Below are 23,790 nucleotides of genomic sequence, written 5' to 3' on the forward strand. Positions count from 1 at the left end.
ATTTCTATAAATGCAGGGTGCATCTGAAGAAGTGTCTCCGATGTTGAATAGAATGGCATCTTCAGAGGCAAGTCGAGTTTTCTGTGTCCCTCAATAGTGTGTTTTCCTATCCAGAAGACAGTGAGGGGCAGTTTCTTATTAAAGCTCGCTGACACATTGATCCTCAAACAGCCTCTGGAGGTCAATCTCCATCTCAACCACTTGACCTGCTTTCACAGGAAATCGGCTCAAAAGCATCTCTTTTTTCTCCTTTGACTTTCCGTCTGTCTCACCTCTCTAAAGTCTAAATGGGGTATATATTTGAACTCCTGATCGATGGCTCCTACCGAGGAGGCCGAGCTCTTTCTGTGCAGTGTGACGTTCCTGCTCTGCCGTTGAGCTGTGTGTCTGCACAGAGGAAAAATAGCAAGTTTCTCTGAAGGACTGAAAACGGTGACCTTTAGGGGTGAGCTGGGAGGTGTGAAGTAGGGACAATGTGATAAATTGATGGCTGAACAAGGGGTTTTTAGACATGGAAATGAAGGGTCTAAAACGCAGAGGTGATGTGGGACGTTGTAGAGCCCCCCCCCCCCCCCATCCTTCCGGCAGGAAGTGTATGAGGATCAATAAGAATCGAGGGTCTCTGGAGAGAGGCACAATGAGAGAGCCCTCGCCCAGCCCAGGTCTCTTTTGGTTTCATTAAGCAGCTCCTCACTCTCGCTTCAATCGAGACACACGTTGATAATAAAACACAATGGTGGCCGCTCCTCACTTGATATGGGACCTCTGGTTTGAAGATAATCTGTTCTTATATTTAAGGGTTTGGGAATCCCTGAGCTGCTTCCTAAAACTGGCAACATTTGAAGCTTTTGTTTAATCATTTCTCTATACTGCTCATTATTACATGGATCCGTCAGAGCTGCTTACCAGCTGAGAAAAGAGTCGGCAAAACATGCTCACAGTCTGCCAGCTGGGACAGAAGAGCAGATGCAGAGAGGAAACACTCGGATGAGATGCTCATCTTCTCCCACTAGCACCTGTCTGAGGCCGGACTGGGTTCTGGTTTTAGTCCTTGAACCCACCAGAGTCAATCCTCTCAAGTGGATTAGTAGTGAAGGTGTTCTAAACTAGTCACTCAATGAGTGGTTAACATCACTGAGCCACGGGGGAGGGACGTCTCATTCGGCCAAACAACAAGTACGCTGACGCTTTCAGTAATGCAGGATGTTAGTGAGAAACAACAAGTGCGCGTGTGTGCGTGCGTGTGCGTGCGCGTGTGTGTGTGTGTGCGTGCATGTGTGTGTGTGCGCCCAGCCCTGAAGCCTGCAGTGAAAACCAATTAGTTTGGGTTTTTTTATGGGTTTTTTAAGGCAGTGTGTATTTGACATTGTTAAGTGTGTATGCAGTGAGGAGGGGGTCAAATGTTGTATTTATTACATTCACTTATTAGATTACTAATATAAAGTCTATTTCTCGTGTATTGTGGCAGATATGGCAACAATAAAAGGGCGTGGCTCCCTTCAAGGGCAGTCATCACTGTTAAATAGCCGAGATCAGTGAAACACACACACGCTGAAGGAAGCTGCGGTCAACAGACACACAAAATATGACTAGTGTTTGAGTGAGCCTTCAAAATAAAAGCCGTTAGAGCCACGTTAAAAATGACTCGAATGCCTGAATGGCTCTCTGCTAGGTTCTCTTTAAAATGTAAACTTTTCAACAACAACTCAGCCTGTTTTGGACCTCTGAATCATCGCCTGCATTTCTAATTTGTTCAGTAATTCAAGTGAAACGAAACAGAAACAGAAACTGAATGAAATGACAAGTTAGTCTAATGGGAACCATGTTACCCAAGGTTTATGTGTGTCAGTTTGTGGTATTTTCATATTTCACTTGAAGATTATTTACAATGGCTTTAAAAACTTTTGATTCAGTTCCCCTCAACAACAGCCCACACAATTAATAATGCATGATCTGCTTTAGTTGATAATTATTTGGTTATTGTTAATAACCAAATAATAATAACTTGACATCAACTTTAAAGACAGAGTGCTCTGACAGAACAAAATCAGCAAAAGCAAGGCAATCATAACAACAGAAAGCTCAACAGTGAGGCCCAACAGAGCAAGACCAACTAAGGTAAGAGTTAAACCCTGATAAAAAGGCACAATAGATCAAACGATAAAACCAATTGATTAAATACAAATAAACTAAGGAATAAATCAAATCAAATAAATCGGAAAAAAATGATTGTACAATAATATTGTACTTTAATAGTGCAAATTAACACATTTACAAGTAATATATATATTATTATTTGATAATAACACTATATCTAACAAATTATGATCGTTTAAAGTGAACACTTCTTTGGATTAAACCCATCTAGAAATCAACAAGCTGCATGAACAAATTGTGTAGTTATCTCAGGAAATGAAACTGTTGAGCAACAACGAGAGAGCCTTACTAACCGAACTGCAATCAAATGACCTATCGCTTACTTTATTCTGAAAGTATACACCGGAAGTGTAATGCATCTCTGATTGTCTCTGGTATGTCAGTGGTCTGTGCGCAGCAGAGCAAAGGTAGGCTACAGCCGCACAGTGCGTCGAGCGGAGAGATGGAGGGAGAGCTGGCCGGCTGTGAGCGCGCATGAACCGGGGAGGAGAAGATCCGATGAAGAGTGAATAACAGCCATGTTTCATGCTGAGTAGAAAACATCCTCACGGCCAAACCGGGACCCTCTCAGCGACCCCAGCGGCATGAACCCCGTCCTACATTGAGGTAGCCGTTGCTGCGTGTTATTATTTCTTCTTCAGCGCGTCTGGACCAGCTTGACATTTTTGTGATTAGACATATCTTGCAGAGCCTTTTCATGTGCAGGTGGTGTCAAGACAAAGAGGAAAGAGTAACAACAACACACCTCCGGGAGAGGAGGAGAGGAGGCTGCTGTGCCTTGGTGCTAAACCCGGTTCATCCTCATGCACCGTCGGCCCCCCGCGATGAATCCTGCGTTGAGAATCGGCGTTTTGAACAAGTGCAATGTGGGCTCGTTTTGAGTTGCTGAACTCATATCCTCCGTGGACGAGGCTCTCCGGGCTTGAAGAGGGTCGCGGTGCAAAAGGGGCTTTTCCGATAATCCTTGTAATAGCCTTGAGGGAGTAAAGTCTGGTAAGTCACAGGACGGCTCAGGGGCTGATGGGATGGGATCTGATGGGATGTTTAGGCCGCTTGAGATGATCCACAATCCGCGTTCCGACTCGTGACTCCGCACGCAGCCTCCCATTCATGTCCTGCTTTCCGGACCTGGAGCTGTCAGCCATTCAGCGGGCCGAGTCCCATTCATGAAGTCCATTATGCAGCCTGCACAACGACCCGCCGTTGGCTGTAAATAGGCTCTCTGGGCCCGCAGCAGGCCGGTTTCAGCCCTGCTATTGACTTTCTCTCGTGTGTCTCTTTATTGGCTACACGAGACAGTCAGTAAATATGAAGCCTAATAAGCCTGATTATTGCACAGGCCTGCAGTAATATAGGCCTATACATCACTATGATAATACTCTGCTTCTCTAGTTCTATGTTGGGATATTGTAGTCACCAAATCAAAGAACAATGTTTATTGTTTATATATATATATATATATATATATATATATATATATATATATATATACAAATTGGCTAGTTGTATTGTGTTATAGTATAATGCAATGCAACTGTCCCTGTGATGATTTTATAGTGACCTAAACAGGTTATTAATTATATTTATTTACAGTATTTCGCCTAGATTATATCTTGCATGGGGTGGACAGAATAACAAGACCACCCATACTGGATGGTGCCATCTTATATAACATACACATGTGTTATGTAGGCCTTGTCAATGTCCTGATATTTGTCTTTTATGGCCACATTATGACACTGTCGTGACTTTTTGTGACCTAATGGAAGGCAGTGGTTTGCAATACACCCAAGGGGCTGTGCTGAAACAATAAATTAACCAACTTAATCAAACTATTTGGGAATGAGATAGTTGTACCTAAATAAGCTGTTTGGAGATGTCACCTTGGGCTCTGAGAACTTGTGAGGGGCATTTTTCAATGATTTCTGACATTTTACAGACCAAACAACTAATCATAAAGATTATTAATAGATAGATGAATGCATTATTTTTCATTGCAGCCCTCCATATTCGAATTAATTTAAAAATAGCAAGTATACAAACTAGTGCTGGGCAAAGATGAACAAATTTAATCGATTAATCGCATTATTTTTCTGTGATTAACAGCGATTAATCGCGTTATGCGCAAAATTCAATAATGAATTAAAAACTAGTGTATTGCAAGTACAGGTACCAGAATACACATTTGTCTTTTATCAGGAAACAGCATTACAGTCTCTGTTCAGTAGGTAGGATCCCTGTAGAGTGACGTTAAGTGGTCTAGCACTAAAGAAAGTACACAGCTGGAATCTACTTTGCAGGGACCTTTTAGTCTGTACAGCCTGTGGATTTCCTTTTAGTGAATCTCAGTCAAAGAAAGATAAATATAGGTTGAACAGGTACCAACAGTGAGTTTAAGTGGCCCAAAACTTTTCTGCATTTGTTCAGGACTTTGTCAAACGCACTGCAATCATTTTTCTGTCACCGCTAAGTGTTCTGACTTTATTATAAAGGACCACTGCTGTGCAACATGAATACAATGTTCCGCCCACGTTTCTGAAGCATGTCTGTCTTCTGTTGCCATGACAGCCAAAGCTCGTGAATGCAGCTCCCAGTTCATCAATGTAATGAACTGTGACTCTGAGATAACTGTGGTACCCAGCGATGTCCAGTCGTCTCCAGTGAGAGCAACAGTTGGTGCCCGTTTTAACGCCGCCATCTTTGTAGTCCGCTCCGTTTCATACAAGTTGTGTATTCTCCTGATGACGGTGCATCTTGATACATCTCATACGCTCCTCAGACCGACATCTTCCTCTACAGGAAGCGGCCTGCAGTCCGCTGCTCTCCACTTGGGCGAGGCATGTGTTCATTGTTCATGTGTTCATTGTTCATGTGTTCATTGTTCATGTGTTCATTGTTCCTGCGTTGGTTTATCCACAGTTTTCCCGCACGCCGCATTCAAAGTAGTCTGATGAGGTTTCACTCCACTGGTTGTTTGGGTAGCTTTTGGCATCAATGCTGTGTGACGCCTTCTAGACGTACTTCGTGCTCGTGGTACTTTATACTCGTAGTACTTCATACTCGTAGTACTTCATGCTCGTAGTACTTCATGCTCGTGGTACTTCATGCTCGTAGTACTTCATGCTCGTAGTACTCTGGTGATACGATAACTCCAGTTTGAGTGGATACAAATAACTTTACTTTTATCAACTACGCCGTCTGGTAGAGATTTAAAATGAAAATGTCTATTTAAAAGTACCTTTCTCCATGTTCTCGGTCAATGTGTGCAGCAGCATTAAGCCCCTCCCAATGCAAAAAAAATAATGCCGTTAACGCATGAAATAATTATTGTCGGCATTAATGGATTGCTGGGTTAATGTATTTATAACGCTCTTAACGTGCCCAGCCCTAATACAAACATAAATACACACAAACAATTAATTCCCATCTAAAAATGTCTTTATATCACAAATTCTGAGAATGTAAGAAAAACAATTAACATAGACAATCCATAGCTGGTCAACAAAATCCAACACATACTATGCCAAAAAGTCATGTTACATAGTCATACACCCACCCTCCTTTTTGATTAACAGGGTGTTTTTTGCATCAGCGTCACTCAGCGTCACTGAATTAAAAAACATTCAAACCCATCTGTTCCAGTAACTGACACACTTGATGCTCACACAGGTTGTGCAGTATTTCTCCTCCGCGAGAGGTCTGTGGTCATCTGTGAAATTAGTTAGACCCGGTGGGTGAGAGACAGGAAATGTCAGTCGGTGGCGAAATGTGCGTCTCCCAGGCGCTCCGTCCTTTATCACTGGCTGCCATATGGATGCCTGAGCTCACTCAATATTTACGTTGTCGCTGCTCACCAGAGAAACCAGGAGAGCCTGCCGCGACAGATGACACGTTAATTAATGTGTTTATATCTGCATGATGAGGCCCTGCTACTTATATTATGAAGTGGTGAAAAACCCACATTTTGTTTGTGTCTCCATATTCTCATTACGTCTGGTTTATTATCACTGGTTGCATCTGTCTTCGTTTACATACACACACGCACATGGACACGGACACACAACACACACACTCACACACACACACACACACACACACAGCTTTATGCCGGGTGTATCAGTGTCTTATTTAGGAGTGTCCACCTTTCATAATGAAGACACTCCTGTGTTGCTTCAGGACTGATTCAAAATCTCCAGACAACATTCAGGTCGATGAGGTTATCAGGGGTCAGGTCAAAGATCACTTAGGTCTGCTCTGAAGTGAGCAGACCTAAACTAAGCAAAAGAAAAGGGATTTATCACTGCTGACCCCTACTTCTTACTTCCTCCTACTACCACGTCTGATCTCCTTCATCACATCCTTCCTCTCTGTCCGCCATTTCTATCTTGTGTCTCCTCTGCCTTTCCTTACACTTACCATCCTTTCGTTTTGTCCGGTGGTTTACAGTTTCCTTCTACACACACACACAGTCTTCGACTTGTGATGCCAGTTTTCCCTCCTGTGTCACTCTGCTTTTCTTGCTTATCCTCCTTCAGCATATTTGTGCCGATTTCTGCATCTGTCACCTATGTTTGTGCTACACATTTAGGTTGTAATACAATAATAACACTAACACTGTTTTTTCTAAATGGTGAATAAGTGCATTTATCAAAGGTTTTTCTGCAGTTTAGCCTCTCATTACTTGTTTTTTCTAATCAATATTTCAAAATGTGAAAATATTTGATTTAGAATTATAAAGAATAGAGAAAGAAACTAAATCATTTATTTTAAATGACTTAATTGATTATCAAAATTATGACAAACTAACAATTGATTAATGGACTAATAACTTAATTACATTACTTGTTATAAATGCATGTACAAAAGTGTTGTTTTGCTGTACATATGACATATCTTATGTCCCTGAATGTCATCAATCCACATCTAGCTGCTGCAATATTGACATCTTTTATAATAATACGATGAAGATGAAGATGTTGTGCACGTACATAGCTGCATGATACTGAGTGTGCTGCTAGCTGTGTGCTGTGGAGCAGGTTAATCTTAGAAAACATGGCAGGACCCAAACTCCCCGGGGGTGGGAGCACAACATCACCAATCATGCTCATCAGCCAATCACTGAGGGCGTGATGCTGGCATTGAACTGCTCACAGCATCGAGTGTGTTTGAATATAGGAGTCTGTTAAACAGTGTTTATCTGGCTGTGAGTGGACGGAGGTATGTGTACACACAGCTTTAAAAACAAAAATCCATGTACATCCGTTATGCTTGGCGTCATCATTTCCTCAGTAGCTCTATACCCACAACACCACAGTATTAATCAGGCATCATTCTTGGCTCCGCACAGTTCTGTCCTGTGAGGGCCCCGCAAAGTACATGAAATGAACGTGTCTTTAAGATGTGTTTTGCAGGCTGCAGTTGATAGCTTCTCCCTGCACAGTAATGTTACTGCCCTCTCCTCCACAGTCAGTTTACTGTTACAGACAGAACTTCCAACCATCTGACAGAGATATCAGCCGTGCTCCCCTGGGTAGACAAGCAGCAGGAGGAGGAGGAGGAGGAGGAGGAGGAGGGGGCACAGTCGTGGGAGATTTTTACAACAGATAAGGAAGAGTTTCAGGAGGTAGGGGGGCCTTGTGAAGCCTGAAGGATGGAGGTGAACATTTTTAGACTCCCCTCAGTCTTGTTTTTTTTTCTACTTCAGATCCATCAATGGAGCTAAAAAGACAGAGGGGAGTCGTAGGGATGTGAGAGTCCACATGGTGCCTCCGCTTCCCCTCGTCCTACAGTGTGTCTCCCCTTGTCTCCTCCACCTCCACACACTCACTGATTGTTTTAGCAGCTGGCCTGTGTAGAAAAACATGCCCGCCTCCAGTGTGGAAAAAGATTCAGATCCTTTACTAAAGTAAAAATACAAAAACTAAATGTAAAAGGAAAAGACCATCAACCAAAATCCTACTTAGGTACAGAAGTATCAAGGATGGCATGCATGCACTTAAATAAGCTATAATCAATACTTTTATAATAACAATGTGCTCAACACCATCTATAACGGACAGTAATAGAGGAGCAAAAGCCAAATACACCTCGGACCAAAAACCGGGTGAAAAAGAGAGTAAATATAGGACTCTGATTGATCAGGTGGACAGAAACACAACTTGAAATGAATGGTAATGTTGCTTTGGAACTGCTGGGTGTGTAAATAAGCAGCTAAGTAGTTAATAAGTTAAACCTATAAACTTAAAGAACGACTCAACATCAGTATGAAAAGCAGCCCTCTGCTGCCCCCTCTGGTTGAAAGCTTCCCAGCATCACTGGTAGACATAGGTGTGGTAACCACACCCAACAGTGGGAGTCAGAAAAGATTTTCAAGGGCTGTTGACATTGTTATTGGAGGTAGTGAATATAAAGAGTAAAAGTATAATGTCCGCTGTTACTACAGATGACATTATTAGATATTAATGATGCATAAATGTGTATGCAGCACTTTACTGCAGTAACTGCTTGACTGCAAGTATCAGTCCAGTGCTCTTTTGAAGAGTCACAATATGAATCTCTTCGGTTTTCACATTTTTTTACTTTTGTTTCATCTTTGCATTTTTATTATATATTGAGTACTTGATTTGAGAATCTAAAAGTAATTTAAATTAAACAAAAAGATAACTTTGGAGAGAAGTAACTTTGCCGAAACTGCTAACAACTCTTAGACATCAAGCAACAAGTACCTTAAAACTGTACTTAAGTACAATACAGTGCTTGAGTAAATGTACTTTCCACCACTGCTTAACCAATCATGTGTTACTCCTGTGTGCTTTGCAGTGTGTAATGTATGTCTGCTGAGCCTCAGAAAACCTTAATGCTGTCCACTTCCTCCAGCGTCTCATGGCTTAAGTTTCATGCTGACTCAGTGAGTGTGTGTGTGTGTGTGTGTGTGTGTGTGTGTGTGTGTGTGTGTGTGTGTGTGTGTGTGTGTGTGTGTGTGTGTGTGTGTTCTGTGTCTGTGTCTGTATGTGTGTGTGTGGGGGGATGGGTGAGGCATACAGTCAGTATCCTTAAGAAAGGCACATCCTCATCTTTGCAGAAGGACAGGAGTTTTGAGAAAGCATTCTCACTGTGTTGTTGTTTTTCTGCTGAATGAGTGTAAAGTTGGCCCAGTGCAGGTTTTTTAATAGCTGAATGGGTATCGACTTCCTCGCAGCAGCACATACTGTTGTGGATAAATTCTTTTCTTCCTTCCGAATTGATTCTTATTACAAACTTGCTGTATAAACTTAGTTGCTCTCTCTCTCTCTGACTAAGTGTGAGTCACCACAGGAACTCACTCTTGGACTTCAGCAATCGAATCCCCACAGAACACAAGAGAGGTTGAATTAATGTTCAGTTTGCGTAGATTTTATTTGCAGAATACAATGTGCAAATAAAACCGCTGAGCTGGGTCCAGATCGAATGACAAAACACCAACTGGTGACCAAGTATAAAACCAACGTACATATATTGTTTACATGTGATTCATTAGCCCCCACTTTCCCTCTCATCACTCATGTTCATCATGGAGACTCGGCCCAGTCTTCTCAAGGACTTCACAACACCCCCCCCTTACGGGACCATCATGGCTTGTTGACTGCTTATCCTCTCATCCCATTGGTCTATCGGTCATTTAGGGAACTGCGCCAGGTCACTGGGACCTTGTCATGGGAATGACCATGCTCGCCCTCCTATCTCTCCCTGCCTTGTGTGGCTAGAGGGCCGTGTTCGAGGCTCATACCTGTCACTCTTCAACAATTAACATGTCAGGGCATTATGTTTTTTCATTAAAACAGTTCATGTTAAGATGTCTAACTGCAATGTTTAATAACTTCACAGTGTTCATTCTAGTGTGAGATATAAACCATTAGATAAAACATACTTCTGTATAAAATACTTAGATATTTATAACATCTCTAGATAAACATTTCCCTTTCACAACACACACTTTTTTTATGTTGTAACTAACGATTTTATTAGTGATATTTAAAACATTTACTTGAAGCCATTGTAAGAACACGTTTTGAGTTGCCGTGTTGGGAAAAATTGCTGTAACTGATGTTTCTTCTTTTTATTTTGTATTAAATCAGATATAAATGTTATCTTTTTAATAAGCCATTAAGCCTTCAGTTACCAGGCTCAGCTTTTTTGAGGATTTTTAAAGTAAAATATTTAAACGCTTAAAGTCAATGTTATTTAAATTTGAATGATCTTGTTATTATCATTAAAGTGTCTTTTCTTCCGTCCAACCACTCAAAGAAGGGACTTTTCTTTTTTCTTTTTTTCTTTTTACTACTTGGCAACACAAACATTGCTATTAATGGTTTCTAATGCCATTAATACAGTTACTATTACAGCTTAACCTTTGTAATGATCCCATCTTTCTTTCATTTTCTCTCTCTGAGTTTGTCACCATCACAAGTTCAGACATCTTGTTTCGTTCTATTTGCCTCACGAGTCTCTGAACCTGTCGAGATGTATTTCTGTCAGCGGGCGACAGGTTATAAAAGCGCTCCGATCTCAGGACCTTTGGTTGGGATTCAGCCCTGGTGGCAGAACAAGAGAGAAAACAAAACAACAACAACAACAACAACACAGTATTGTCGTGCCTCCAATCAAAACAGCTTAGTTTTAGACCCCCAACCACCCACTTCTGCACAGTAGATAAAATAAGCCCACCGTATTGGCATTTCATATTCCTCTGGGACATCCACGCATTTCTTTTGCTGTTCTTTTCATTATTGTTCTCTAATCCAACCCTTTGCTTTCTAGTGTCTGTATCCATCGGAGCATTTCTCTGAAATGCTGACACCGGGATACCAGATGGTCTTTCAAAGAGCCGGGACTCCTGTGTACTTCCCCTTATCATTATCCTCTCTCTGAGCTGGCATGTTGTTTCTTTCAGATCTGTGGGGGAATGAAAGAGCAAGATTGGCTTGTAGTGAAATGTGTGTCAGACTTCATTTTGTTTTGGCGCTAATCCTTTATGAAAAAAACGACCCATAAGGATGAGTTTTGAAAATGACAAATAAGCTGCATGCAGGAAAAATCCCAGGGAACCTTGCCGTGCACATGTATGAATGTATGTGTGATTTTTTTTTTGCAGAAAGCAAACATTTAAATGCACATTGTGAACGAACGGCCAAGAGAAGCATCAGCAACACTCCCTTTCACAGCTCGGGGAGTGTTTGCCAATCCCGTGCGCATGCCACCCTCTCAGATGATTTCCTTTGATCTGCGTAATTTACAACCAATAATAATCAAACCAACGTGTGTTTGATTGTGCGACGCCATTCACTGATACTGTATTAGTCACTGATGTGTTGAGGTGGAGAAAGAGAGGGAGGAGCGGGGTGGAATCTGGCTTTGGATGTTGCTACTGACTCAATGGTGGTAAAACCAGAGAGAAGAGCGTTATCAGTGATGTGATGTGGTTTGGCACCGTTCGGGCCAGAGAGGGAGGCAGCGCTGAGGTCTGAGTCATACCAACACACACTCACACACACACACACACACACACACACACATACATATACATGCATGCTGGGAGCAGAGGAATGGAAGGATGAGTGGACGAGATATCTTAAAAAGACACTCATTATGTAGAAAAACAACTGTAAGTGAGATTGATGCGCCATAACAAGGAGCTGCTCGCTGCATAATTCAGATCTGAGTGCTTGAAGACCTTTGACAAACCTTTAACTGGTAACTTATGAGACCCGAGCTTTGGGTGATTTCTCTTTGATCTCTTGTCACATGGAATCTTTTGATGATCTGTTTACAACCTTGAATGACATGTCCATCCTGTGTATAATCTTCAGCTGTCACAGATTCTTGACTCTTGTTTGTGCTTGTTGTCACCAGGGGCATGTCAATGAGGTCATGCTTTCAGAAATTTTAGGAGAATTTTAAGGTTTCAGAGACCAGGAGGGAGTTTATAGTCTCTATAGGCTGATTTTAATGTTGACTCGATATATTTAGTTGTAGACCATTGTACCAATATGAGAGTCATTATTTTCTAGTGTGCCGAGCTGTATCTTCAAATAAAAAAATATTTCTTCTGTTTCTTTATGGTTTGAGAAAATTATCCAAACCAAATGTATTACATTACCTGAGAACTTGATTGTCACAAAGCTGAAAACAAGCTTGTTTTTCTCAGCTCAGTAATTAGAGATACATGGTTGTCACAGGACCGAGACTGATCAATTAACTATTAATATGATAATCAAGAAAATGATCTATTTTTGGGTTCACATTTGTCTTGGGGTAAAGGACTTGACATCAGTGTTTTTAAAATCCTGGTTGCTATCACTTTAAAAGATGTTGATTTGCACAACATGATTGGATGTGGGAATACAGAAAATGTCAAACCTAATCATTTTGAAAACAGTTTTTATTGATAAACAAATGTCACAGAAAATCTGGAAAGAAAAATCCAGCTTTTATATCAAGATGTAGATATCATAAGGACAGACAGACATAAGCTGGTTCAGCAGTCTGCTTCATTCACACATCTTTTGGCCAGGAGTTACACACATACACGCGGCAGTCTTTTCCTCCACAATAACACTGTGTTCCTCTTCCTCCTCTCCAGCCTCTCCTCGGTGGGTTGGCATGGCCCAGTGATGAACGGAGCGGCGGTGCCCGGTAGCCCGGAGCTCTCCTCCTCGTGCCCACTGCCAGACTGGCGAGAGTTCTGTGAGCTCCATGCTCGAGCCTCCGCTGCAGACTTCGCTGACAAGTTCCAGCGCTTCCTTTTGGAGAATCCGTGCTACGACTCGCCCGGCGCCGATGCCAGCTTCTCACAACACTTTGCCCACCACTTCCTGGAGTGCTTCTCGGCAGCGCTGATCCAGGCCCGGGAGAACCAGGCGTCCTCGCCGGGGGAGGACGGCTCCAACACAGCACCCAAGTACAGCATTGTTCCTTTCCTGGGAATCCAGGGCTGCCCGCTGTCCTACGGTCACGACCTTTACCAGAGGCGCAAGGACGCCGGGGCTTCAAGTGAATCCCTGGATAGCATGGACAGTGGAGGGGGAGGGATAGATGGGGGAGGCAATGGCACCACTGCCTCCCAAGGCCCCCAGTCAACCCACAAGGTGTCTGCTTTGGGACAGTCGCGCAGCTCAGAGGACGTGTCGGTCAGCCACCCAAAGGCTCGCTTCAAGAAGGGCTTCTCCCTGAGGAACATGAGCCTCTGTGTGGTGGACGGGGTGAAGGAAATGTGGCACAGACGGGCCTCCCCTGAACCCGACGGTCCCTCTGGAGCAAGAAGGGCTAACGGGGGAGGGGTGGGTGGAGGAGGAGGAGGAGGAGGAGGAGGAGGAGGAGGAGGAGGAGGAGGAGGAGGTGGGGGAGGGGGAGGAGGGGAGGCTGCAGGGGGAGAGAAATGGTCCCAAAAGCTGCGGCTCCCCAGGGGTTCCCAGGGCCACAAGGCTGAGATGTTGGAGATCCAGAGGGAGGGAGGGCTGAGATACATGGTGGCTGATGACACAAACTGTATGGGCGCTGCACAGTGGCAGAAGTGCCGCCTGCTGCTGAGGAAGACGAAGAGGGAGGAAGGGGGTGAGAGGTTCCTGCTGGAGTTCTACGTACCACCCAAGGTACACAAACACAAGGAGGAGAATTAAGCAGAAAAAGTGGATCTATTGCTAAAATGATTAGTTGGTGAATGGATGATTTGATCAACAAAGAATTAATTATTCAACCCAACTCCACCTGACAAAAGAAAACAGCAACACAAACACATGTTTAACATATGACATGCACAATTCCCACAGAAAAATAAAGAATCTTCTCACAGTTCTTATTGTGGTGGATTGTCCAAGCATTTATTCAGACCTATTAAAAACGGTCTTAAAATCTTTTTTCGCATCAGAGCCACTACTATCATAGCAAAAACTAAATTCCAGTGAGGAACTCATTTGGTCAAGCCACTGTTTAAAAGCAGGTGGAAGAGTGCATATTTAACTCTCCAAGACAAGTCTATATATGCATTAGACTTAAAGATTGTTTAAAAAAATGATCAATGCGTTAATAATTCATGCAAATTATGATTATTGGCAGCCCTGCGTACATCCCAGATATAAATGTAGCCTGATAATCTAACCCCTCTGACCCCAAGTTGAAGCACTCACTTGAATGCACACTTCACATGTTTCTTTATGGGATTTCCAGATCATTGCCACTGACCTTAAGAAGGCCATGAGGCTGTGTGAGTGTGTGTAAATTGGTCACTGTCCTTTGATCATGCCTGGTGGGAATGTGGCGATAAGCCTGTGGAGAGGGCGAGAGGGGTAAGGACAGGTGGGAGTCAAGTGTGTGTGAGGGGGGGGGGGGAGGAGAGAACCGGAGACTGTGAGAGAGAGAGAGAAAGAGAGAGCGGAAGGAAGCTGTTACATTGATTTCTGTAAGAGGCAGCAGATTGCGAAGACTCCCTTTCATGTGCAAAAAAATAAATATTGATTGGCTCCTCGTCTTTGGCAAACTGTCTGCAGTGAGAAACTAAAAATAGAAACCCAAATAGTTTTTCTGAGTCGCTCAAAACCTCTGCCAAACTCAGAGCGAGCCACAGGGGGAACATATAACTTAATATGCTTCAGCAGTTTTGTCTGTTATGTTCTATTAACTTCTACATGTGGGAAAATTATTATTGGCGGAGATTAGGAGAAACTTCCGAGCAGCGGTTGCAGCTGAAGTGACACATTAATTAAACGCACACATCTCGACAGGCCGGCCCTGCAGACACCCTGGCTTGTTTTACCACTGCCGTCTTAGTCAGAGTCAACAGTGTCGGAAAGATAAACTGACTCATAAAATCTCCCTCCTGCCCGCTGCTGGCTGACTGGCCGTGGTTCAGTCCATCAATTTGCCGGCTGCTCGGTGTGGCAGCACGCTGCATTATGACACCTGGGAAGGCCTCGAGACGACCCACACTGGCTTCTCAGGGCTTCTATGCAGTTAGTTAGTCTTTTGATTTGTCCAGGTTTTGAGATATCCATTCCTGAGATTTCAGCCTTGTTTAAATTGAGAAACAATTGAAACAACTGAATTGAGACACATAAAGAGACCAAAAACACACCTTAAAGGAAAGTGTGCGATATTGGATTTATCAGGTGACCCGAAACATACCATTAATTATAATAGTACAGTGTCCAATCAATGTTTAAACAGTAAACTGTTCTTTAACAAATTTGCCAAATACCTAAAAACTTGAACAAAACGACAACCTAATCATAATCTGTTTGTTAGTATTTAGAACATATGGTGTTTTAATTTGTTGTATTACATTTTCGTAGATTAACCCTCAAAAGAAAGACTGACCACACTAACTACACACTTATTTCCTGTGAGGCTGTTAGAGCTGTGTGGTGGAGCACATACAGTCATTTGCACTGGGTAAACTGGTTTGCACCATCTTAACATTTCAACAGACAGTTCCCACTGTGACTGGATTTATGCTGTGCTAGAGAAGTACAGGAAATGGTCAAATGGTTTAATACAGGAAGTGGTTTTTGACATCTGATCCAGAGAAAGGGTGTGGATGGCGGCCAACTGCACAGATAGAGATGAGAGCAGTGTTGCTCCAGACAGATCAGCTGATAAGCCTCTGCCTCTTCTGACACACACACACACACACACACACACACACACACACACACACACACACACACACACACACACACGCACTACCTCAAACACACTCACTGGATATGTCAAGATTATAGTCTGGATCCAACTCTCTGCGGAGGGCAAATTGAGGCCAGGATGTTTTCTTGTAAACTGTTTTATGTTTGTTAAAGTCAGTCAGCAGGAATAATCGCTGAGAAGAGAAACGCAGTCAGAAATACAAGACGGCATTAAAACTGAGGGCGTGGAGCAATCTTTTGGAAACTTCCCTACTCTTTTAATGTTGCCGTGCATTATTTTATTTGAATTAGTTATTTAAGGGGATGCAGTTCATTGCTGTTATCTGTTGTACCATAGATTCAGACTGCACGTTGCCCCTTAATTAGTTTGAGGTTCTGGAGAATTTGGTTGTGTTTCACACTAAAGACAGAGGGGGAAGTGAAGCTATTTAAACCTGTACCACTAATTAAAAGCTCTATAGTAGTTTAAACAGCTTCTACTTTTACAAGTGGTGCAGTTGCCTCCTACAGGATGTAATAAAGGACCATGTTATGCTTTTGGGGGATATTACACAGCCGGAAAAGGACAGTACCACACATGGAGTGATGCACATTTCGTTTAGTTTTTTTGAGCCGGCATTTAAAAGATGTTTTATTTTCGTTGACTGTATTACGTGTGGTTCTCGGTCCACTGTAATATGCAGGCAGAGGCAGCGCATTATTGTCTGACATCATTTAAAGCAGTGGTTTCCAACATTTTAAAACCCCTAAAATATATGCAATCTTAAGTATTACATGACTTAATAAGCGATCACGGTTGTGGTTTCATCAGATTAAACATGCAGATTCTAAATAAACATACAGTAGCAGCAGAAGTGCTGCAGTTGTTGTTTTTTACAGTTAAGCTTAAATGTGACCTTTTATTCTGTATATGTTTGTTCACTTTAGTCCTCAAAGCCCAAAGTGAGCATCCCTCTGTCAGCCATCGTGGAGGTGAGGACCACCATGCCGCTGGAGATGCCTGACAAGGACAACACTTTTGTTCTGAAGGTAACAACTGCAACCATTTTACGACCAATTCAACACCTGCACCTGCCTCAGTTTCAGATATGATTCTATACAAAAACAGGTTGTTTGCCCTCGCTGAGTTAGGATTGGATTCTCCCTGTTCTGTTCCCTGATGTGGTCCTTTGAATAGAGCTCAGTGTGTGATCGCAGTGTTTGGCTGCTTCCACAGGTGGAAAATGGGGGAGAGTACATCCTGGAAACCATCGACTCGCTGCAGAAAAACTCCTGGGTTGCTGACATCCAGGACTGCATAGACCCCGGGTAAACCACCAGATAAATATTTGCTGTTGGCTGCAGATTGAGAGACGAGAGGGAAAGGGTGGATGGGAAAGGGGAAACACACACAGTCATTAATCATCAAATTAGTGGAGTTTTTGACAGGTTGCTTTCGCACAAACATGGCGAGCTTGCACCACTGACATTCCTCCTCAGTTTCCTGGGTCAGTGCAGCTCAGGACGTAAACAGAAAGATTATTTGTGTCCTTGTTTGTAAGATGTGGATGTGTGTTAGGACTCTGTGAGGTTTGTTTGCACACGTGTGTGTATGCGTATACGCTCTTGCGGTTCTCCTGACCTGCCTGCTTGTTTGCAGTGACAGTGGTGATGACATCGAGCTGGCGTCGTGTCCTCATGGTCAGGCCTCCAAAGACTGCTCCATGGTGGCCTCTTGTAGCTGTGAACTGCTGTCTGAGGGTGAGCAAAGACCTTTTGCAGTTTTTTTGCAACACTTGCTTTATACCATTTAAATATTTTGATCCACATGAATTTGTTAAAATACAAAAATAAAATTTGCTTAGGTGTGTATCGTGCTCCGGAGAGGTCGTGTCCTACGGTAGCAGAGCATTACAGCGCCCCATCGGTCCGTTGCAGGGAATCCCCCTTCACCCAGCACCCATCCCACATGCCTTTAGAGCGCTTCCTCCAGTCCCCCGAGGCCCAGGGCTCCAACTCCTCTGGAGGTAACATTTACTTTTCTCTGCAGACAAGTAATATCAATGTGTATGCAAACACTCCAAAACACTAAAGAGAAGATTACAGAAAACATTGATTTGCTTTGACTCAGGTGGCAGTGAAGGAGCGAAAGAGTCAGATGGCGATGCCAGCCTGGAAGCGTACCCATGGTTCCACGGTACACTGTCCCGCGTGCGTGCGGCTCAGTTGGTGCTTGAAGGCGGGGTCGGAAGCCACGGGCTCTTTGTGATTCGGCAGAGCGAGACGCGGCTCGGCGAGTACGTCCTCACCTTCAACTTTCAGGGCAAAGCTAAGGTGAGACAATTAAAGAGAGAAGAAATCATGTTATCACGTGATTGAGCTATTGGTTTTGTTATTTGTAAATGTTTGGACAGTTGTATTCAGGTTATGTATTCAATTGAGTTTTTAAGATATAGGAGACAAGAGTCATTTTCATTTTGCTTATTTTGTCTGAACCACAGTAAAAAAAAAATTCTAACAAATGTTTGTATGTAAAATCTAGTAAATTCAGATATTTGAGAAGCTGAAACCAGAATTTTTGTTTTTGTTATTCAGACTTAAAACAATTGTCATTGATGAATTTAGTGTTCTTTAAATCATGAATTAACTTAACTCAGAATGCATGTATTTCTTCTCCCAACTGCAGTGTAATTCCCTCACTCTTGTTCTAATGACATTTTGGGTTGCAGCCACTTCAGCTCACCGGATATCTAGTTATCAGGCCCTGGAAAAGATGCAGTAATGTCAACATTTTGTGGTCTCTTATGTAATATGATCCCTGCACATCACATCCTGCTCGCCGGCAGTGTCGAGGAAGTGTCAGCTGCCGCCTCTTCCTCCGGTGTCAGTCTTGGCCTTGTGTCGCTCGGCTCCCACATCGAGACGCCTTTCAGATAATGTCCTGACCTCTGTCCTAGTCTGTCTGTTCCAGGCGTTCACTTTGTCTTTTGTTTTTATCTTTCCCTACCCTCTCTCTTACCACCCTTCTCTCCCTCTTAATTCCTTTGAATCACAAACTTCTCTCCCCCAATGTTAATGTCCTATCTCCCCCTCCTTCCCTTCCTTCTCCCAGCATTTGCGTTTGTCAGTGAATGAGAACGGGCAGTGCCACGTCCACCACTTGTGGTTCCACACCGTGTCGGACATGTTGAGACACTTCCACGCCCACCCTATCCCCCTCGAATCTGGAGGCTCTGCTGACATCACATTACGCTCCTATGTACAAGTGCAGCGAAGCTCCACAACAGGTACACAGCAACATATCGGGAAACTGCTCACACACCATCTTACACAAGCTTTAAACCCGTCACAACGACTGGAGAGTTGATCAGTTGATGTCAAGACACTGTAAGGGGGTTCTTTTTAACATGTAAAGGCCTAATATTTGTAAATAAAGGTTACTGCACAGTTTCTTATATCCTGATTCGATGCTTAATTAAAATCAGGTGTGCTGGAAAGGTCAAACCATCGATTTAGTTATGGTCCCTGAAAACACACAATATAGGTGTTTTATCTTATTTCAATGCATTTCGTCTGATTAGACCTCTGTTCAGGTTGCCGGGTGGAGCTACGTGTGAAATGACCTGAGGAGTTTGCTGCAGCTGCATAATTGGAGAGATTAGGTTCCAGGGTAATTCATCTTTTTCATGGAAGACATTTTGACACATCACAGTGGGAGAAAAACAGGTGTAAATAATACAATAAGGGATGGCTGAATTGAATTTAGCTGCTTGGCCTAAGAGATCTGGTATTGTGCATGCTGGCTCACTGTCACTGCCTTCCAACTACCACAAATACAAATGTGCAGTGAAAAAGTCCCATTTGACAACAAGGCAATTTCTAAAAAGAATTATTCAAGTTAATACTCACACAATATTTCTCAGTATGCTCAGACGGATTCCTGATTTAAATTGTTTTATTTTATTTTCCAACGAGTTTCTGATTACTATAGATAATTAGATCATATATAAATGGGAGAGAATTTTAAGATTTTAAAAGATATGATAATGATCCAATCTCATATTTTACATAAACACAAACAAATGTTGTTTCAAAGAAAACGTAGACTTGATAATTGTTCCTCAAACCCAAAGGGTAATGGAGGGCGCTAGGAATCTTCCAGAAGATGAGCTGTACTCATACTGCTCCTGCCCTCTGCTCTCCTGGCATGGCATGAATGCCCTCCTGTACAGGAGAGTGAGGGGGTGATTATACCGCAGGAGTTTTGCATGCAGGCCGAGACTCCGGCCCCAACCCACCCTGGTGGTCACAAAGAGGTCCTCTGTTTCCTCCAACGCTGGACCTACACACACTCACTCCCATACACATAGTTACATAGAGTGAGGGTTTGATTCAGGGCGTGAAAAGCTTCACTGATACACTGGTCAGGCGAGTCTTGCCACCAGTGTTGTCGGTCTTATTGCCCACCAAGAGAAAGCATATTAAAGGAGGCCCAAGCTGTCTCTATGTACCTGCTGCTCTGTGTAGGAGCCTTTGCTCTCAGGTGTAAATCAACAATTCTTCTATTTCTTTCTCCTTCCCACAATCTGCTACAGATGTGACTGTGCCGCTAGTCCTCACCCCACCCAGGTATGCAGGCTGCTGGACAGATTCAGCCCAGCCGGCTTTCCACCCTCCTGGGATCACAGTGCCTGCAGGGCCCCCTACTGATGCCCTGCTCTCCTCCAGCAGCTCCTCCTCACCCACCGCTCTTCCCTCCCTCTCCCGCAGTGACCCAGGTACTGGAGGAGGAGTAGGAGGAGGGTTACGGAGCCGGAGCAACAGCTCTGAGCGCCTGCTGGAGGCCTCTAGTGGCGGATCCGACGACTACCACGACGCTGACGGGACTCGCAGGGCTCGGGCAGTGGAGAACCAGTACTCTTTCTACTGAACAGCCTGGGGCAGGGTTCAGTATTGGAGGTGACATGCGACGCTCTGCTGCTGATTTAAGAAATGGTCCAAACCATTGGATCGCCCATTGTTTTGTTTGTTTGTTTTTCTTTCATGGCAGTTTCCTGTTCCTCCGATTTGAGAAGGGAGGTGAGATCATGGCGAGCAGTGTGTCTACGCTAATAAATCCATCAGGCTCTGCAGCTTTGTTTCAAACTCAGTTGTTAAGAATGTGAGTGAGCAGAGGAACCGAAGGCCACAGTAAAAAAACGGATATGTAGAAAATGCAGCCGGGAAGATGAGTAGGCGGAGAAAGCAAGAGGAAGTCGTCCAGTGGACTCATATGGCTTTGATTCATCTCTTCTGACCACTTCCTGTTCACCCTTACCCACAGTTCCCTGGGAGCAGAGCCTGTGTCACCACCCCGCTGAACGATTGAGAGTTTGAAATGACCCTGAAGAAACAGTCCCTCCCCTCCGAGATCCTCTGAGCTCCAGAGAGCATCCCATTAATGTTTGTAAAGCTGCTTTGAGTCTGTCCGGATATCCTAACTGTCGCTGCAGGGTTTCCCTACAAAGCCCTGCTCTGGGTCTCTGCTCCAACATCGGCACAGCAATCATGGGTGTGTTAGTGTTAGCTCAGAGAGGTTTTTCTTAAATGGTGTACAGCCGAAAGGGTCTTAGTGCCTGACAACCTTGGACTCAAATGGACTGTTGCCCATAGCAACAAGGAGGATGGTGTTAACATCTTGCATAATCACAAAGGCCCAACAAGTGAATGCAGGTGATTACTTTACCGTCATGTTCTGCTTAAAACACACTAAACATGCATATCTTTGCGTACTGAATTGGTTTTGTTCTCTTTTATTGCTGGCTGCAACATACACAGGTGTTCATATGTTGTGTTAGAAATCAGTTTTAAAGTGTTGAAATAGAGGATGAACAACACAAGTTCAGTCTGTATGAATATGGCAGGGTGGCTCCCATTTTGCTGTCATACCGGGCTATTTCTCTGAGTGTGCGGTGGTGTAATAGAGTCCAAATATTTTTCAATGATCGGTGTGCTACAGTAGTGTTTCTAAAATGTGGTTTTCGAAGTCCCTCTTTCTGGTGCTGGTTGTGTATTCAAGCTTATATCAATAACATGTAGATTAAATATGCTGTAGTTCACTTTGAAGTAATGCCTTTAAGATATTAGTATACCAAATCCAGCATTAAGGCTGTCGGAGGGACGGGGGACTTGTGTTTTAGAAAGGTGGCAGTATTGTGTACTGTTTGTGCGGCCTGGTGTGGACTGGAACTACATGCAGTGAGCTAAAGGGAACTAGATGGCCATGCTGGAGTGAGAAGATGTGAATTTGCTGATTTACTTTTTGCTGACAGAGCTTTGTAAGTTAATAATTAAAAAACAAAAATAAATTTCACACCACGAAATACTGTAAGAATTTACATCATGGTCCTGGACATTCGTTATACCACAAAACAGCAATCAAAATATCATCTTTAAAGTTATAGAGTAGTCTTTGTAGCTTCACATTTACTGTCCAAGTAGCATCCTTCTCATCAGTGTTCTTTCCAAAATGTCAAACTTTTATTTTAATTAAAGGACATTTTTTTCGTATAGCCCAAAATCACAAATCACTTGTTTGCCCCAGAGGGCTTTACAATCTGTACACACACACAGCCTCCTCTGTCCCGGAGCTTCACATCAAGAGGACCCCCCCCCCCCCAAAAAAAACCTTTAACAGGTAGAAACAGGGAAGAAACCTTGATGCATGGCAGACATTCCTGAATACATGAACAGAAGACACTTTTCAGCAACTGTATTTTAAACATATGCAACACTTTTGTTAGGTTATAATAAACATATCAAGAGTCAACGTCTGTCTTTTCAAGCGTGGCCATTTAGCTATAAATAAATAAAGCATTTTAGAGTCAGTCGAGGAGCGGACGGAGCAGTTCATGTGCCAATTTGAATCCTATTTTTGAAACATATTTATTCCTTAACCATAAATAAACTGTAAATTAAATTTTTTCCTATCGAGTCTTATTTATGTACAATTGATTGATTCTTCTTGATGAAACAGCCTCAGTGGAACGCACCTGATGCAAGAGCCCATATCACAGATTGCTCATGCCTCCCTTTTATTTTCTTAACACTTCTTAAAGCTACAATTTCTGTTGTCTGACTGAGTTTTGAAGAGTCTGTGCAATTTTGTACAAAGTGATGTACTTGACAAACTACTTTATATTTCTGTGAATAAAATGTGAACAAACTATTGCACATTGTCTGCAATTATTCACTCATAAATGTCACACTCTGTGGGTTCAGCCTGAAATGTTGTCGATTAATGGCTCGGAAAGGTCCAAGAGATAAAAAAAAATTCAGAATCAGTAGGCCATTTAATTTGGGAAAACACACTGTCAAGATCATTTGTCTCAACTCTATTTATTCATCTGCATTAAGAACAGAAGTATGAAATCAGGCGCTCTATGATTTGCTTTAGTTTACGTTTATATTAGATATACATCAGTCTATGTTCCATAATTAGGTCCTTATGTGAACACACTTCAAGTTGTAATATCTTCAGTGTCAGTTCATAAGTGTGTGACAGCTAGTGAACCAGATCCACAGATCACAGTTTTACTTGTTTTGACGTACTTCAGTCAGTTTAAAGACTGAGAACTTCCCCCTAGACTTGTTGATGTTTCTAATAAGTAGCAGCTTCAGGGAAATAAACCGACATCCAGTCAACCGCAGCAGCTCCTTGCAGGCGGAGACTCACATAACATTCATATCATACAGCTCAAACCCCAAGATTATTTTGATCTATAGGTACACAGATGCCCTCTAGGGGTCACATCTTATAACGTTGCAACCGCATATTTACTGATTGACAAATAAATCACATATTTGTATGATATTTGCTTCCATTTGTTTCGCTCACACCAAAGTCACCATAATGTGGCATTGTGTGTGTACACATATACACACACCTGGAAGAAGGCATATAAACGTGTATTACTTTCCTAATAATCTTGTAATTGCGCAC

General features: G+C 42.9%; 1 protein-coding gene across 1 annotated transcript; it reads left to right on the forward strand.

Annotated features, from left to right (window-relative positions):
- The first annotated feature begins 2,534 nt into the window (after nucleotides 1-2,534).
- On the forward strand, nucleotides 2,535-23,016 carry LOC117741478 (SH2B adapter protein 2). Its single transcript, XM_034548547.1, has 11 exons — nucleotides 2,535-2,763; nucleotides 2,846-3,150; nucleotides 12,776-13,476; nucleotides 13,531-13,784; nucleotides 16,758-16,859; nucleotides 17,047-17,138; nucleotides 17,470-17,570; nucleotides 17,675-17,836; nucleotides 17,941-18,143; nucleotides 18,922-19,096; nucleotides 20,405-23,016. The coding sequence occupies exons 3-11, from the start codon at nucleotides 12,807-12,809 to the stop codon at nucleotides 20,737-20,739; spliced, it is 2,094 nt and encodes a 697-aa protein (XP_034404438.1). The 5' UTR covers nucleotides 2,535-2,763; nucleotides 2,846-3,150; nucleotides 12,776-12,806; the 3' UTR covers nucleotides 20,740-23,016.
- Nucleotides 23,017-23,790: the final 774 nt, after the last annotated feature.

The sequence above is a fragment of the Cyclopterus lumpus genome, chromosome 13, assembly GCF_009769545.1.
Source record: "Cyclopterus lumpus isolate fCycLum1 chromosome 13, fCycLum1.pri, whole genome shotgun sequence".
Taxonomy (NCBI): domain Eukaryota; kingdom Metazoa; phylum Chordata; class Actinopteri; order Perciformes; family Cyclopteridae; genus Cyclopterus; species Cyclopterus lumpus.

What these genes read in the sequence shown, in the direction of transcription:
- LOC117741478 (XM_034548547.1), top strand. Translation starts at nt 12,807, where the DNA reads ATGAACGGAGCGGCGGTGCCCGGTAGCCCGGAGCTCTCCTCCTCGTGC. An exon ending in AGTTCTACGTACCACCCAAG is followed by an intron (nt 13,785 to 16,757) that starts GTACACAAACAC and finishes TGTTCACTTTAG; the next exon opens with TCCTCAAAGCCCAAAGTGAG. An exon ending in GGGCTCCAACTCCTCTGGAG is followed by an intron (nt 17,837 to 17,940) that starts GTAACATTTACT and finishes GCTTTGACTCAG; the next exon opens with GTGGCAGTGAAGGAGCGAAA.